Raw genomic sequence first — 14882 nt, 5'->3', positions numbered from 1 at the left:
CCTAATTTATTTTTTATTAATAGTATACAAAGTACACTGGTCCTCCAAAAACAAATATGATCAGGATCAGTAACTGGAGCTTTATGCACCAGTTAAACCAATGTCCTTCACCATGGGCATATAGAGACAGTAAGAAACAATGTTCTTTCTTGATTTTTCCTCTTATTGTCTTTTATTCTTCATGTTGCTACAGTTTGGAAAAAACTTAAATTATTCATTAGCGTCCAATCTGTTTATTTTCCTCTTATCCGCATTATCCCTCAATAAGCTTTTGTTTATTGGTAGTACTAGGTAACAACCTAAGACCTAGAGCTGCTGGGTAAGAAAGCCTCTAATAGGTCATAACTGCCATTTGATATCTTGGTATGTTATAATTTATGTAGGTGGCTAGAGATCTTCACTGTGGACTGGAAGCAGATCCATTTTGCTTCTCATGAACCACTGTTTCTTTAAATTCCAGGAAAAACAAAATCCCAAGGCAGTAAGGATTACTTAGATTTTCAGAATAATGTCATCAGAGAAACCTATGAGGAATCACCATCCACCAAATTGCTACACACTTTCTTTCTTCCACCAAGCCCAACAAAGAGGTCCTAATTGTCACAGTTCTCAGTGGTAACTGTTGCAGTGCAATGGCTCTGTGATTGAAATGTTATGGCTTACTTCTACTTACTTGGTCTGATGCTATACTAGAGACTACTATTCATTCTAGCTTCTGGACTTTTCTACAGTTAAATCCTCAGCCATCTGTCTTTAAGATTTTTGTTTCCTTTTTAAAATATTAGTAATTTGGAGAGGAGTTTCCTGAGTTTTAACACAGGAATGAAACATGATGAATTAAAGTGTACTGGTTTTTACTAAATCAATGTGAGGTTGTCTGCTGAGCTACAACAGTTCCTAAAGCATGCCTTCATTATTTTGTTATTTGAAGCATATTCATTAGGGGTGTAAGTCCACACTAGCACTCTCCAAGTCTCGCCTAATTAGACAAACCACCCAAGAGTGGTAATAACAGTTACAGAATGAAGAAAGGACATACCAGCAGTTAAAACACAATGTTTTAGCCCGAAACTAATGTAATATTCCATACACAGAAGTAATATTCCTCACAGGTTTTGTGAATGAATGTTTGTTCTGGAAGATGCTTTCAGAGAAGGGGCATTATTGATAGAATGAACATTAGTCAGCATGTTCTAGCGATAATGAAGTGCAAATGCTCAAAAGTTGATAAATGATCTATAAAGGTGTAACTTCCTTTGCCTATAGTTATGTTTCTTGTGGATCTTATCTCTTTAAAATGTCCAACAACAACAATAACAACAAAAAGATAGAGGTCTATGGTGCCACATGTTCTAATCTGCCAGTTTCATCTAGATACTATACCATTAGGGTTTCCTTTTGGAGTAAGAAATCTCCCTTTAAGTCAAGCTCTAGAGGCCAAGACAAGAGAATTACTTTAAGTTAAAGCTAACCTGGACTAAAGTCAGAGCCCTGTCTCATACACCCAAATCAACCAACCAACCAACCAAACAAAAACATTTAGCCAAACCCTAGAGAACTCTCTCTTGGCCAATCTCCCTCAGATAGCAGGAGTTCAATCATCTTCTCTGGAACCTTTTTCTATAGTACAGAGTAAGGACAGATGCTTGAGAGAGACACCAAGTATTCAGCCCTGTGCTCCTGAAGGGAACCAATCAGAATAAGGTAGCATCTGCATGGATGAGCCACTGATTATTCCCTTTGCATTATGATTATTCCCTATGCATTGATGTGGTAGGAGAAACATTGAAGAATTAGTTATTGAGCCTCACTGGGACCAACTCCATGGTAGATGAGAGAAAGAAGGCTGAGGTGGGGTTAAAGAGATAAAGGTAAAGGTAAGGCTGAGGTAAAGAGATTTCTCTAAATAGCCTGACTGCTTACTGATCTATATCACAAATCACATGACCAACATGTGATGGAGCACTGCATACTGGAGATCAATCTGACCTCAAACCTGTCATTAAAGGGCAGAGTGAATTCTGCTCCACCTCTACTAACGATAAATTGATATCTATCTCTAAAACTCTTCATAAAAACAAACTGAACACCTAGGATGTTTTTTTAATGACCTATTGACTTTTCAGATTGTTCTTTAAGCTGTTTTTTAAACTTTAAAGGCAACACTGATAATGAACGCCTCCAAATGGTAAAACAGAAAATCCCCTTCAAATATAACCGGCCTGTAGAGGAGTGGCTGCAGGAAAAAGGTAACGGTCGTTAAACTTTCATTCTAAAATCATTTGATTCTAAACCCTCATTCTTAAAGCCTGCAAATAAATGTTCCTTAAATGATAATCGCCTGCTGCATAAATGACTGTTTTAATTTTCATTATAATTTGTGTCAGCTTCCACCTGCCATATGTGATAAATCATGCAATAATACATCGCCATTAAACCACAGTTAAAGGGACTAACATCTAGCCTGCTGTCAACATGGCAGCCACAAACAAGGAATTCCAGGAAAGTCTATTTAAAAAGAAAAGGAAAGAAAGAAAGAAATGGATGGTGGCAATTTAACCACTGCATGACATTATTTGTTAATTTGTTTTAAAGTATCTCTCACCAAAGCTTTCTAAAGATTTTCAAATGACCTTGTTAAACTTTTACATTGTGTCTGTTTTGGCTTTGCTATCTATAGCATGGTGAACCAACCAACCAAGCAAGAACAAAACAAAACAAAACAAACCAGATCAAACCAAATCAAAACATCTGAGATCAACTCTTGTAACTTAAACGTGCTTAAAACAAATGTTATAAAGAAAGCAGTGTGTATTAACATTTGTTTTTAAACAATGAAAGGAATGAGAAAGGACAGATTTTGCCTGCAAATTCAAACTGTCAGAGGTTAAGTTTCTAGGCAAACTTAACTGCTTTCCAGTTGCTTCAGGAAACTAAAGCTAAACAAACCTTTTTCACACTTTGCTGGTGTGATACCCTGGTGCATTCCAACGATGTTTTATGCAACAAGGTGTAAGTTGTTAAGACAATGAGTTGATAAGGGAAAAGTCTTGTGAAAATCCAAACAGCATGTTGGGATTTGCTGACAGGAACAACCACTCTGAATCAAAGAAGGCAGCAATTGTAAACCCTGGCAGAATTTTCTGTGTGGTTTCTTTTCCTTACTAGAAGTACACTTGCTTTCCTATTAGGAAAATTCTCTTATCGTTAAGAAAGCTAGGGATTCTGTTCTTTCTTGAGGCAGTATAATCAACATTTGTCTCAAGGCCTTAAAGAACCCCCTACATGTTGCAGATATTTGATTGAGTTACATTTGAGGAGTAATTGGAGATATTACATAATCTACAAATAAAGAAATGAAGGACACTTGTGTATGCTTCAGATGTTTAGACATGGAAAATCCTTAACGAATCTTAACTTCATGCCCTATTTTCAACATATGTGGTCTAATTAAAAGTAAATTAAGAATAACTCTAAAAAGCAAATAATTTCGATTAGTAACCAAAGCTCATAAAGTCCCTTTAACGTTAAAGACAATGATTACCTCACTTTTAAAACAGAGAACGAGATGCATGTCTGAGTCTCATGTGCCTGAGAGAACTTTTGTGTTTCTTTCAATTTTATGTTAATAATATTTTATTTTATTCCATTGCCTTTTGAAGTCTAAGTTTAATAGCATGCCAGGCATTTTCATTTGTACAAACCATTATAAAGTGGTTAGTAAGCTTTTAGTTTTCCTTCTGATAGCTGCATTATCAACTGGCTTTCATGGAAAAAGAAAGCCCTGTTACACACACTTCGAGTGTTGGGAGGGAAAGGGTGGGTTTGGTGGTATGGATGGGTGTATCTTGGCTTCTTTATTAGATACATATAAATGTATGTATATATTATTGGACCAGACATTTGGAAACTGGGATTTTGTCTCCACTGCTTTTCCTGAAATTACTCTTTATGTAATTTGGGTGAGTAGCATCTATATGCTTTACCTCTTCCTCTATCTAGCTCACTTCATTTGCAAATAGAATGGAAAATTTACACTGGAAGATGAGTATAAAGAGTAAGTAGATAAAAGGAAGGTTATACCAGTGCCTTCAGAAATACATGGGGTGTCTGTTTGCAGTTCTTTCTGCCACTGGGGAGGAGAACTGGGTCACAGCATTACTGAGTGGGTTTGCTGGCTCTGTCTACAATTGATGGACTTTCTGACCTTCGACAACCCACTTAACCTCTTTGTGTCTCAGATTTCCCATATGAGAAGAGGAGAAATAATGCTGCCTATTCCCCCGGGGTATTCTGAGATTTAATTAATTAGTCTTTGTGCAACACTGACTAGAGACGTGCACAGATTTAATTTAAGCCTATGTGAACTTGATGTTAAAATGAGGCAACAGATAATGACTTCCAAAAGGATGTGAATCTAAAATGACACAAACAGCTGCATGCTGCAAAGCCTGTTTTGCTGTTATCATCAAATTTCATATTATCTTCAATAGAAAGATTTTCATACTCTAAAATTGTGTGCATATGTGTGTATTTATAACACACATTTATTCAAATGTACACATTTAATATTTTTCTTATAAAGATATTAATCATTGCCAATCATAACAATAACAATGATATCTGACATTGATTTTGAGGCATCTTGGACAAATAATAAAAACAGAAACTTTCTCCACTTAGTTTTGTACATTCTTCATACAGAGAGGATACTGGTTCTGTTTTTATGTTGTTCACGATCTCCTGTGCACCTAAAGAAAAATGAGACACTGATAGGAAGACATGGAAGGAGATAGGGTGCTCTCTTCCCCAAGCAATTTCTAGATCTGGCCTGAACTGTATAGGCAAAGTACAGAGGACTAGGAGAAGGCTGTAAAAACCAAAGGAAAAAGACCTAACCATGAGACTACTAAGCAAAAAAGCTATCAGAAACCCAAACCCTTCCTATGGCTTGAAGGTAAACTTGGATAGCCCTCCTCCATCTCTCCCACCAGTGTACTGGCACTACGTAGTAAGTGGTAGAGTCTCCCTTGTAAAGCATAATAACCAAAAACTAAAGCAACACTTCAATCTAACGGCCTTAACCATGTCACGCCTTTCCTCATTCTTCGGTCATTCTTGAATAAGCAATGACCACTTTATGGAGTGAACTATAACAAGTAGAATAAAGGCAATCCATCATTTCCAGCCAGTCTATTGCAGTTTGAATTTCAATTTTCTCTGACTGCTTCTCGTTTTTAAGTATTGGCAGAACGAATCTTTCCAGGAAAGTAAGATGAAGACCATTATAAAAGATTGTCATTATGCAACAATCCAAGGATATAAGAACATAAAAATTTCTACATATAATCAAGGTTATTCAGCCATTAACTAATCCCCAGTGCTGGCTTACATAAAAAAGAGAGAGGGAGGAAAGAGGAGAAGATGAAAGATAAAAAGAGAGATAATATTATAAATGGGCAACAGTTGTACATATCTAAAAGATACCTTGCATGGGAGAGATGTCTAGTTTAAGATACTAAGATATCCTAGAAATCTTCCACCAAACAGCTTATTTTAAATCAGTATGTTAAGCCCTTCCAAATGTTGATATGGAGCTAAACAAAAATTATTCTTTACATCTATTATCCTATTCCTATTGTAGTAAATGTATGGCTCCCAAAGAAAAGAATATGACCTCTAGCCCATTACCCTGCACCATTGTGCACTGAAGATGTTTCATCTCATGTGAGGAGAATAGAGGCAAAACTAAGCAACTGTCAAATGGTGCCAACTCACTGGACCCTGAGGAGATTTATCGGAAAAATATTGAATGAATTGAATACATTCCTGGGAACTAGAGAATTCTGTTATCATTAAAATGTGAATCTTTGTATGGTTCTAAGACTCTTTTTTTCCTTTTTTTTAATTCGATTTATTTTTATTTACATTTCAAATGATTTCCCGTTTTCTAGCCCCCCCACTCCCCAAAAGTCCCATAAGTCCCCTTATGAAGTGTGAATCCCTTCCACCCTAAGAAAGTTCCCTAGACTAAAAGGAAAGCACTATTATTTATAACTCATTTAAATAATAACCCTTAAGTGTTGCCCAGAGAGTAAAGTTGGCACTTTTCTGAGGAGTACACCCTGAACATATGCTTTCTCTTTTCTCTTCTTTGCACCTTCCAGCAGTTTACACTGAGAAGGCATATCTACACTAAATTCCAGAAAACTGAAGCTAGCAATACATTGTGCAAATTAGAGCTGATTGTACTAGCATGGTGTGAGTAGCAAAAAGTAGTTTATAATTATTTACACCGAAAACAATCAAGGTGATTAGATGAAGAATTAGTGGCTCTGTTGATCCAGGACAGATGTGTCTAATTCCACGAATAGGTGTCTTTTCTTCCTCTCGACTCCATATGGGAAAGCAGATGGAATTAATCTAAAGAGAAAACATAAAGGAAAGCCACAGCATGCTGCTGTCATGATAAATTACAATGAGGTTTTAAATGTTCGTTTCCACTCATGGCAAAGACCTAGTTTGGCTTTTAAAAAGTAAGTTGAAATCATGAAGAATAAGCCTCATTATAAACTGTTCTGCTATGAGGTTTTTTTTTTTTCTGATCACATTTTTTTTTTTATTTTTGCCCACAAAGAAAACCTGAAATAAAATTAACTACTGGTATTTTACAACCCATTACCATGCCCTACTTCATTCAAGGGGTTTTACATTTTGTTTTGTCAGTACCCATCTTCCCCTTAAAGATATTTTTTATTGATTAATTATATTATTTATCAATTCCATGCATGTACATTATATATTCTGATTATTTTCCCCTTATCCTCTTAAAACCATTTTTAGGATTACCTCATCTCCATTTCTACTCTAGGAATTTTACTGATGCTTAATTACTCCCCCATCTTAGAGAATAATCTATTGACTTATCATTGCTACCTCTAAATTATCCATCTATTATGATGGTGTTAAATAGCAAATGCTGATGGAATATTGCTCACTATGATGGCTTATGGAAAACTCTGTTTCTGATGATCAGAGTGTCCATTTTTATTAGCATGCAATGAATCTGAGCCTCTTAATTGCAGTTTAATTTCAGTAAATTTAATTTAATTACTGAACCTAATTTTTAAACTCAATGTTCTCAGTCACCTCATTGAGTTTTGTTTGATGCATTTCATTCTTTTCTGTTGCCATTACGCTAATTTGTAGCTTAAATCAGAACACTCAGCACCTGTGGTTCATTCTTGTCATGATCTGAACTAGATATTTCTGTTATCCTTGATATATGCCTCAGGAGACTGGAACACTGCTCATATTTAAACCAAGATGTCTCCTTCATTTGAATAAGAAAAAGACTTGGTTATCCTTGTAACTTAGGATCTCTAGCTAGACAGTGGAAGAGGTAATTACCATGAAATGTTACTCACCAATTCCAGTAGTTACTTTTTCTTATACATTTAATCTACTTCGATTGTTCAAGGAAGCCTGTTTAGGTGCTTGCTCCATAAAGAATAGGTAAGGGAAGGAGCAGAAATGTATAGAAATAATAGTATTTCCTCCACCTAATCCACTAGGCCGGCAGCTAACCATCTTCAACACCCAGGCGCAAATAGCCATCGGAGGAAAGGACAAAGGACGTCTCTTCCAAGGCCAACTCTCTGGGCTCTATTATGATGGTTTGAAAGTACTGAACATGGCAGCTGAGAACAACCCTAATATTAAAATCAATGGAAGTGTCCGGCTAGTGGGAGAAGTCCCATCAGTGTCGGGAACTACACAGACAACCTCCATGCCACCTGAAATGTCTACTACTGTTATGGAAACCACCACCACCATGGCTACGACCACCACCCGCAAGAATCGCTCTACAGCCAGCATTCAGGTAAACTTTTCTCCTGTGATTTTATTCTTCTTTTTTGACTTTGCAACACCAATGCTGTAATCAGTATTCTAGGTAGCTCATTACCTGGAATTAGTGCCTTTGAAGGAAGTATGTTCATGGTAATAAGAACTGAGACTAGAGAATGAGGAAGCAATGACTGAGTGAATTAGGGAAACCTTGTGGCATTCATGAGCTCATAAGATAACTTTTGTTATCCTTTCCATTTGTCACTGAATTGGGAAAGCTATTATTCAAAATGAACTATGGACTCTACTGTTATTACAAGACACCCCTCTCCTTTCCTTGCATTACCTTTTCTTTTCAATTAACAGAAGTAGGAGGGGAGAAATGAACATTTGTTATCATAAGCAAGTCTGTATCCTGGTTCAATTCTATTCACATTTTCCAGATAGCTTTAGTAGAACATGAACTGCACATTATTAAGGTCAATAGGGATCATTAAATCAAGGACAATTGAAATTAGAAGCTCATCCACTCCTTGTGAATAATAGTCTTTGTGTTTGACATTAAGTCCTAATTAATGACTTGTCATTTTGGAGTCTTTTTTTTTTTACGTTCTTTGACTAATATACTGATTTTATTAGAAAATGTAAAGGCTTCATTTTCGCTAGGCAAAATATTCTTGGTTTTTGTGGTAAGGCATTTTTTTTTCACTTGAAAGTAATTATATACAAGCAAAAGCTTAATACTTAGTTGCTTCTCTTCACAGTTCATAAATCTAGTTAGTAGGAGACAGGAGGTTAATCGAGTTATTAGCCTTAAATGGTTTGGCATCAAAGAAGGCATGCCAGTGCTTGTGGGGGAAATTATCCCTACCCTAGTTAGTTATTTGTAAAAATCAACATACCAGTCCTTGTCCCTTCTGATTCCCAGTTTTCACAGGTGATTCTGGAGGTGAACTCAATAGAGTTCCTGACATCCCCTTTCCATTCACTCCAGTGGACATTACAAACTTAGAGTGACTCATTAATCAAAATTCACACATGTGTTTTTGTTTTGTTTTTGTTTTGTTTTCTTTTTTGTTTTTTGGTTGTTTTTTTTTAATCTTTGTAAATTATATGACTTTATTGTATGGAAGCATGTTGTCTTCCTTTATTCCTTTTGAGCCTGAGCAGAAATCCAGACAGCTTCTTTCATGATTCCTAAGAACAATTTGAAGCTATGTGTATTGATAATGTTATCGGCTAATATTATGTTTTCCAAAGGCTGCTAAGAACCTAGATAGCAGAATGGTTCTGTGATCATGGCCGTTGTTCGATGCATACCTATGTGCATTCTTGAAAGAGAAAAATAGCACCTCTCAGCTGATATTACAGCAATAACTCCTGACACCTCACTCCACTCACTGAGAAGAAGATAAAAGGCAATATATATTTCTATTATGACTCTCTATAGTTCAAGCATAGATCTGTTTACTCTTCGTAAAAGGATAGCTCTGTTTGCACAGGTTTGGCATACCTGGTTCATTTCTGTCAGAGTACATTCTGCTAACTCTGCGGGAAACAGAAGAACAAATGGTTTTTTTCTCCCTAGGAATGGTTGATTCTCCTCTCTGTCTTAGGACAAAATTTTCACTGACCACCAGAGGATTTAATGCTACACAGGGATTCAGGGAATTGCCTCAATTTGTGGTAATTTTCTGTCTTTGGTTGTTCCCTCTCTTAGCAAATACATAAATGTGGGTGCGGTAGGGGCAGATTGTTTGGGTTTCTAAACTCTACAATCCAAGAGATCCAGGAGCTTCTGGACAGGGATGGATTTCATGGTGCATAAACCTTCCCACGTATTTATCTCTAAAGATTGTCTCTTGGAGCAAGTAAGCACCAGTGAGAGCCCTCTCCAACAGTTTTTCTTTTGTGAGCTGCTTTTTTTTCAGAGGCTGGTGAAAATTGGATTACATCTTTACATGCTTCTCTGTTTTCTTTCTGCTAGGCTATAAAGATGGGATATAAATCTGTTGACACTCCTTGTTTTTACAGGCACATGAATGCATACTCTTGGAGGAAAGCCAGGAGCTTAGCAGAATTGATTAGACTGGGGCTGAAGGATACAGAGACCCCTGGACTGTGTAAAGAGAAACTTGAGGAGACATATTGTGAATATTGTAGGAGATTTTAGGTACTTTTGTTCTTGCTAACTAGTCACAAGAACTTTCCCCCCATGCTTTATGCAAACTTAAAAACTTCCTAGTCAAGCTTATTCTGGCCTAAGTACCGTTAAGAGATTGCATCAAGCCTTCCCAATGATTTAGGACAAGTCTTAGATGCTGGACATAGTAGGTAGCTTCAAATACATGCAATGTATGACCCAGCCAATTTTCTTGGATAAAGAGGACTCATGTAGCTTTGATCTCTGAGAGGTACTTCAAAAAAGAAAAGAAAATAGGAAAGATTTGATCTCATGCTCATCAGTCCATCATTCAGTTTTCATCTCTCTGAAATCCCATGCAGACCATTTTATAAGCCGTGTTCCATTCTTTGCTTTTGCCCTTTGATAATATCATTAAAGCATGGTTGTCCTAAAATGAGACAGTTCTAGGAGAAAAACAATTAAGCATGTGTGACCACAAGTATAAAAATGTCACTATTCAAAAACTCCCCCAATTCTTTCCTAAAGCATTAGCCTGGAAAACTTCCTTTGAGAAGTTCATCTCTGATGGACCTTGGCTAGTGCTCACATCAGATCAAAGGAAAACTATAAAGTGCTTTTAGTGCTACTCTTAACTGTGTGTGAATGTGAACAAATCGTTTTTTGAGTTGATACAGCTCTCCAATGCTCCAGTCTTTTGGAAGTAATTGGTACTTTGATCTCTGTGATATATCAGGCTGTTACTGATAGGAGTACAGAATTGCTTGTGAATGGCATGGACTATGTTAAATTACTCACAGCTATTGTGCCCAAGCAATGGTTCTTGACCTTATATTAAAAGGAATGCCTCGAGATGCTCCTCTCAATTTAAGGGTGAAAAGGCAGCTAAAAGTGCACATTAAGCAGCTAGGTGGGAAGATAATAATCTTCAATAAAAGTTTGTACTTAGTAGGTATTCAACAGGTGCTGAATAAGTCAGACCAGACAAGCTTTATTTGCTATGTTGTAGCCACTCAATAACGAGAAGTATAATGTATGCAGTGATGTTCTACTTCTGGAATAATCAGGGTATGTAAGACTGTTTTCCACTGGTATAACTAATGGACTTGACCCAGATATCATGGGTTTAATATCTAGTCCATTTTTACACTAGCTAAGTGATCCTGGATGGATCACAGGATACTTAAATATCTGTTGCTAAAAGCAATTCTTTGCCTCAACTCTATAGCTAAAAACCAGCTTTGTCATTAGATAACATAATTTGCAGTCAGACATTGGTATAAGTTTGGTGGAGGCAATTCTGCTTCCACTAATTCGACAGACAGGGGTTCACTCCAGACCAACTATGGTCTGGTGGCTATCTTTAGCAAAGTGGCTTCTCTCTGTGCTCTCAGACCTTATTGAAATGGGCATAAAGCAGAAGCCATCAGTTTCTCATAGCCTGGACCTGGCCTAGGCTTGAATCATCTGTACTATACCCATTCGTGCTGTAAGTTTCCCAGCCTTTCCCAATTTCAAGGAAGACTTGATAACATTGAGTATGATTACAGAAATAAGCCTCCGGGTATATATGTGGGTGATTTTCTAGGTTAGTGGTGGTATAAAGACATACCCTAAGTATATGTGGGATCATTCCATTACCTGGAGTCTTGAGCTGAATCAAAAAGAAACAGCAAGTTGGCCACAAGCATTCTTTTCCCCATAATTACTGAATGTGGATACACTATGACCAGCTGCCTCATTCTCCAGCTGACTTGCCTTCCCCATCATGATACACACTGGAGTTGTGAGCCAAAAACTAGTCTTCTTCCCTTAATTTACTTAATTGTTAGATACTTTATCGTGTCAACAAGAAAGCTACTGCACTAAATAGATGATTCAGAGTCAGACTGTCAGTGTTTTGCCAAATTATTATTATTGTTGTTGTTGTTGTTGTTATTATTATTATTATTATTATATTGGTGATGTAAGTCAAATAATAATCTACTGAGCAAATAATGAGTGTTTCTATTGATATTAGTAGCTATAGTTCTGAGCAAAGATAGGAAATTTTGTGTCAGGGAGTGAGAAATTTCAGAAGGATCCAGGAAGATTTTTGACCCTAAAATTAATCATCGAAAATCAAAAAGTGTATGACATCTGGAAAAGACTCCTCTGTCATCTCATTCCCTACCTTGAATTTTTGTTTTGTTTTATTAAGCCATCTGTAGAGTTCAGTGGACTTTAGAAAATATGCCATGTCAGGAAATCAACCAATTTGCACATAGTTTGGAAGGTTGCAAACAAAATTAAAAAATCTAGATTACTAATATCATAGAGCCAATAACCTCAAGAAGACAAGAGAACTCTCAGTGTAACATCTGAGTCATGGTATGTATTGAGAGGGTAGTGTATGGAATGACTTGGCGCATTGTCGTAGATGAGATTGTCATTAAATGAGGCCTAAAAAAGTGATGCCCCAGGGCAAGAAGAAAGTCCAGGTCTCATGAGCTATGGTGTAAGTCAAAGATGTGACTTGCAAGGTTCCCAGGTTTGAGGACCTTAGCTTGAAGCTCACCCCTTACATCTGGGAGAGCACTCATAGGACTGGAGTGAATTGAAGTATCTGTGGGCATAATCCAGGATTACCCAGAAAAATAACATGGAAAACTTTGGGGTGGTGGTGGTGGTAGGGGTGGTGGGGGTGATGGGGTTGGTAGGAGTGGTGGGGGTAGCGGGAGTTGTGGGGGTGGTAGAGATCAATCCCAGAGCTTTGCTTGAATTAGACAAGAACTGTAGTAGAAAACTGCACCCCTGCCCTGACCCGAGCCCCGGTGCCACACAGGACCTTTACCAACTCCAGTGAAGCTGGGCAGCTATGCCAACACTGAGGAGACAGGTCCTAAAATGGGAAATCTCACTGCAGTCTGTATTCCGGGTTCTTTGCCTCATTCTGGGCTAAAGAAAAATGTGAACGGCAAGAGTCTTTACCACTCTCATTACTTTTAGTCTCTCTAGCCAAAAATGTTCCCAGAAGAGAGGAACAGGCCAAGAGGAAAATAGTTGCAAAAAGAAAAATAAATGTGAATTCTCTTATCATTGGCCTCCAGTCTGAGTAGTTATCAGCAGAAAAGGAGCTCACTGTGTTCTGTGCAAATCGCCATTTAGAATTGTTTATAAGCTATTAGCAAGAAACCGATCATAACCTACTTTTTGTGTCCTAGGCCTAGGCAAAGTCACCTTGACACTGGCCAGACTGTGTACCACCAGATAATTGGCAGAAAAGTCAGGATGCCCAGTCTGGATTGGAAGTATCCTAATACGCAGTGGGATAAAAGGCTATGAGATTTCATTCTATCTCAAGCATCATAATGGCATTGATTGAATGGGAACTGCCTCTGAAAGTTCCAGAAAGGAGCTCTAAGTTTTCAGACTTTGCAATAGTGCGCATGTGGAAATTCTTTCTTTGTGCTCCTCAGTTTTAGTCAATGGAAGATTAGGAATACATTCAGACTTAATACTGATAATGGTAGCTTGAAACAAAATGAGTTGCCCCTATACTTCATCTATTCTGAGTGGAATTTCAGTATGTTAAATAAAGACAATAGAATTATAGAATTTGCCATCACAACTTCTGAGTTAAGGGCTCCTTTTCTTCTACTTACTTACTTAGCTATATGCCTTAAGGTAAATCCAGTATCTCTCTATTGGTTTTATTATCTGCTTTATGAATATAGGTGTGGTTTCCCTTTTGTTATATTGAGAGTAGTAAGTATGATCATGGGAAGTCATTCATACACATTCATTGAAGAATTTCACAGTAGGAGCCCACCTCCACCTAAAAGACTCCCAGGCTTGTGCACCTTAACTGAGCTTAGCACTTCTGAGGGTTCCATCAATACAAACACTGTTTGGTGTATACACACACAAAAAAAACATGACTCGGACTACTTATGATCTCAAAAATGAAGACAGAGGTCTACCAGAAGTGTCCACCTGTTTGAGTAGAGATCAGTTTAGTTGTTGATCAGTTAGAAAATATGGAGAAACTTTTAGTTTAAAGCATATGAAATTGCAATTTCAGTAGATCAAAATGATGAAAGATGAAGAATTTCACACTGTTCAGTAAAATGCATAGCACTTAGGTTGACAGTGCACCATAATCAGTAGGATTTTTGAGGTCCACATAGGTCACCAACTATTTTCCCGCACTCTTTGAATAATCCGTGGATTTCTGCTTGGGATGTAAATCAGATGTACCAACCCTGGAGTGCCTTGTGATCATAGCATGTATAAAGAATGGTTATACTTGCCTGGAGAGTTATCCCCTTCTGTTCTCTCTCTCTTTTCCCTACTACCATGGGTTTGATAGAAATGAGTTAAGGAATCCACAGTTTCTGTTCCCTTCCTTTTACCACTAGACAACAACCCCCCCCCCCCGGGAAAGTTTATTTTTAGGACCAGGGCTCAGCTAATATTGATTAACAGTCTTACATAATGTGTGGCTCCAGGCTCCTTGCTTTCCTGCCAAGCCTCATAGCTGGGGAAGGCACTGAAGATTTGTCAGTCTAATTAGACTTTAGCTGCCAGCCAGGAAATATCTCTTGTGTTCGGCTTGCCCTCACATAGATACTTTCCTTTCCCTTTTTGAGAATATTGTGGTGGGAAGGAAATTGGAATCCAATTTACTTGTTTCCTGGTAAGATTCTCCAGTGATGACTTTTTTTCTGGAAAGTTCAGATGAAAAAGAAAGTGAGAATCATAGAGAGACAGAAAGAGATAAAGAGAAGGAGTCCAAAAAGAATTGAAGAGGAAAAAATACTATAGGTAGGCCTTTGCCTTAAGGACTTCTATATTGCCAGTACACATGGCTAAGGGAAGATAACAGAGCATGGTTTCTTTTTATCCCTCC

At 37.5% G+C, this 14882-nt stretch overlaps 1 protein-coding gene across 11 annotated transcripts in view; it reads left to right on the top strand.

Annotated features, from left to right (window-relative positions):
- Window positions 1-14882, top strand: part of Nrxn3 (neurexin 3) — a 1578315-nt gene that overhangs the window by 1442286 nt on the left and 121147 nt on the right. For 7 of the 11 annotated variants that reach the window (XM_052185305.1, XM_052185308.1, XM_052185307.1 and 4 more), the window contains 2 exons: window positions 2160-2249; window positions 7575-7882. In XM_052185305.1, the coding sequence (XP_052041265.1) occupies window positions 2160-2249; window positions 7575-7882 (398 nt within the window). The remainder of the gene's footprint in view (window positions 1-2159; window positions 2250-7574; window positions 7883-14882) is intronic. The other 4 variants (XM_052185306.1, XM_052185310.1, XM_052185311.1 and 1 more) reach the window with 1 other exon arrangement.

Source organism: Apodemus sylvaticus, chromosome 6 (genome assembly GCF_947179515.1).
Source record: "Apodemus sylvaticus chromosome 6, mApoSyl1.1, whole genome shotgun sequence".
Taxonomy (NCBI): Eukaryota; Metazoa; Chordata; class Mammalia; order Rodentia; family Muridae; genus Apodemus; species Apodemus sylvaticus.
The sequence above is the reverse complement of the archived record's forward strand: the minus strand, read 5'-3'. Positions and strand labels throughout refer to the sequence as shown.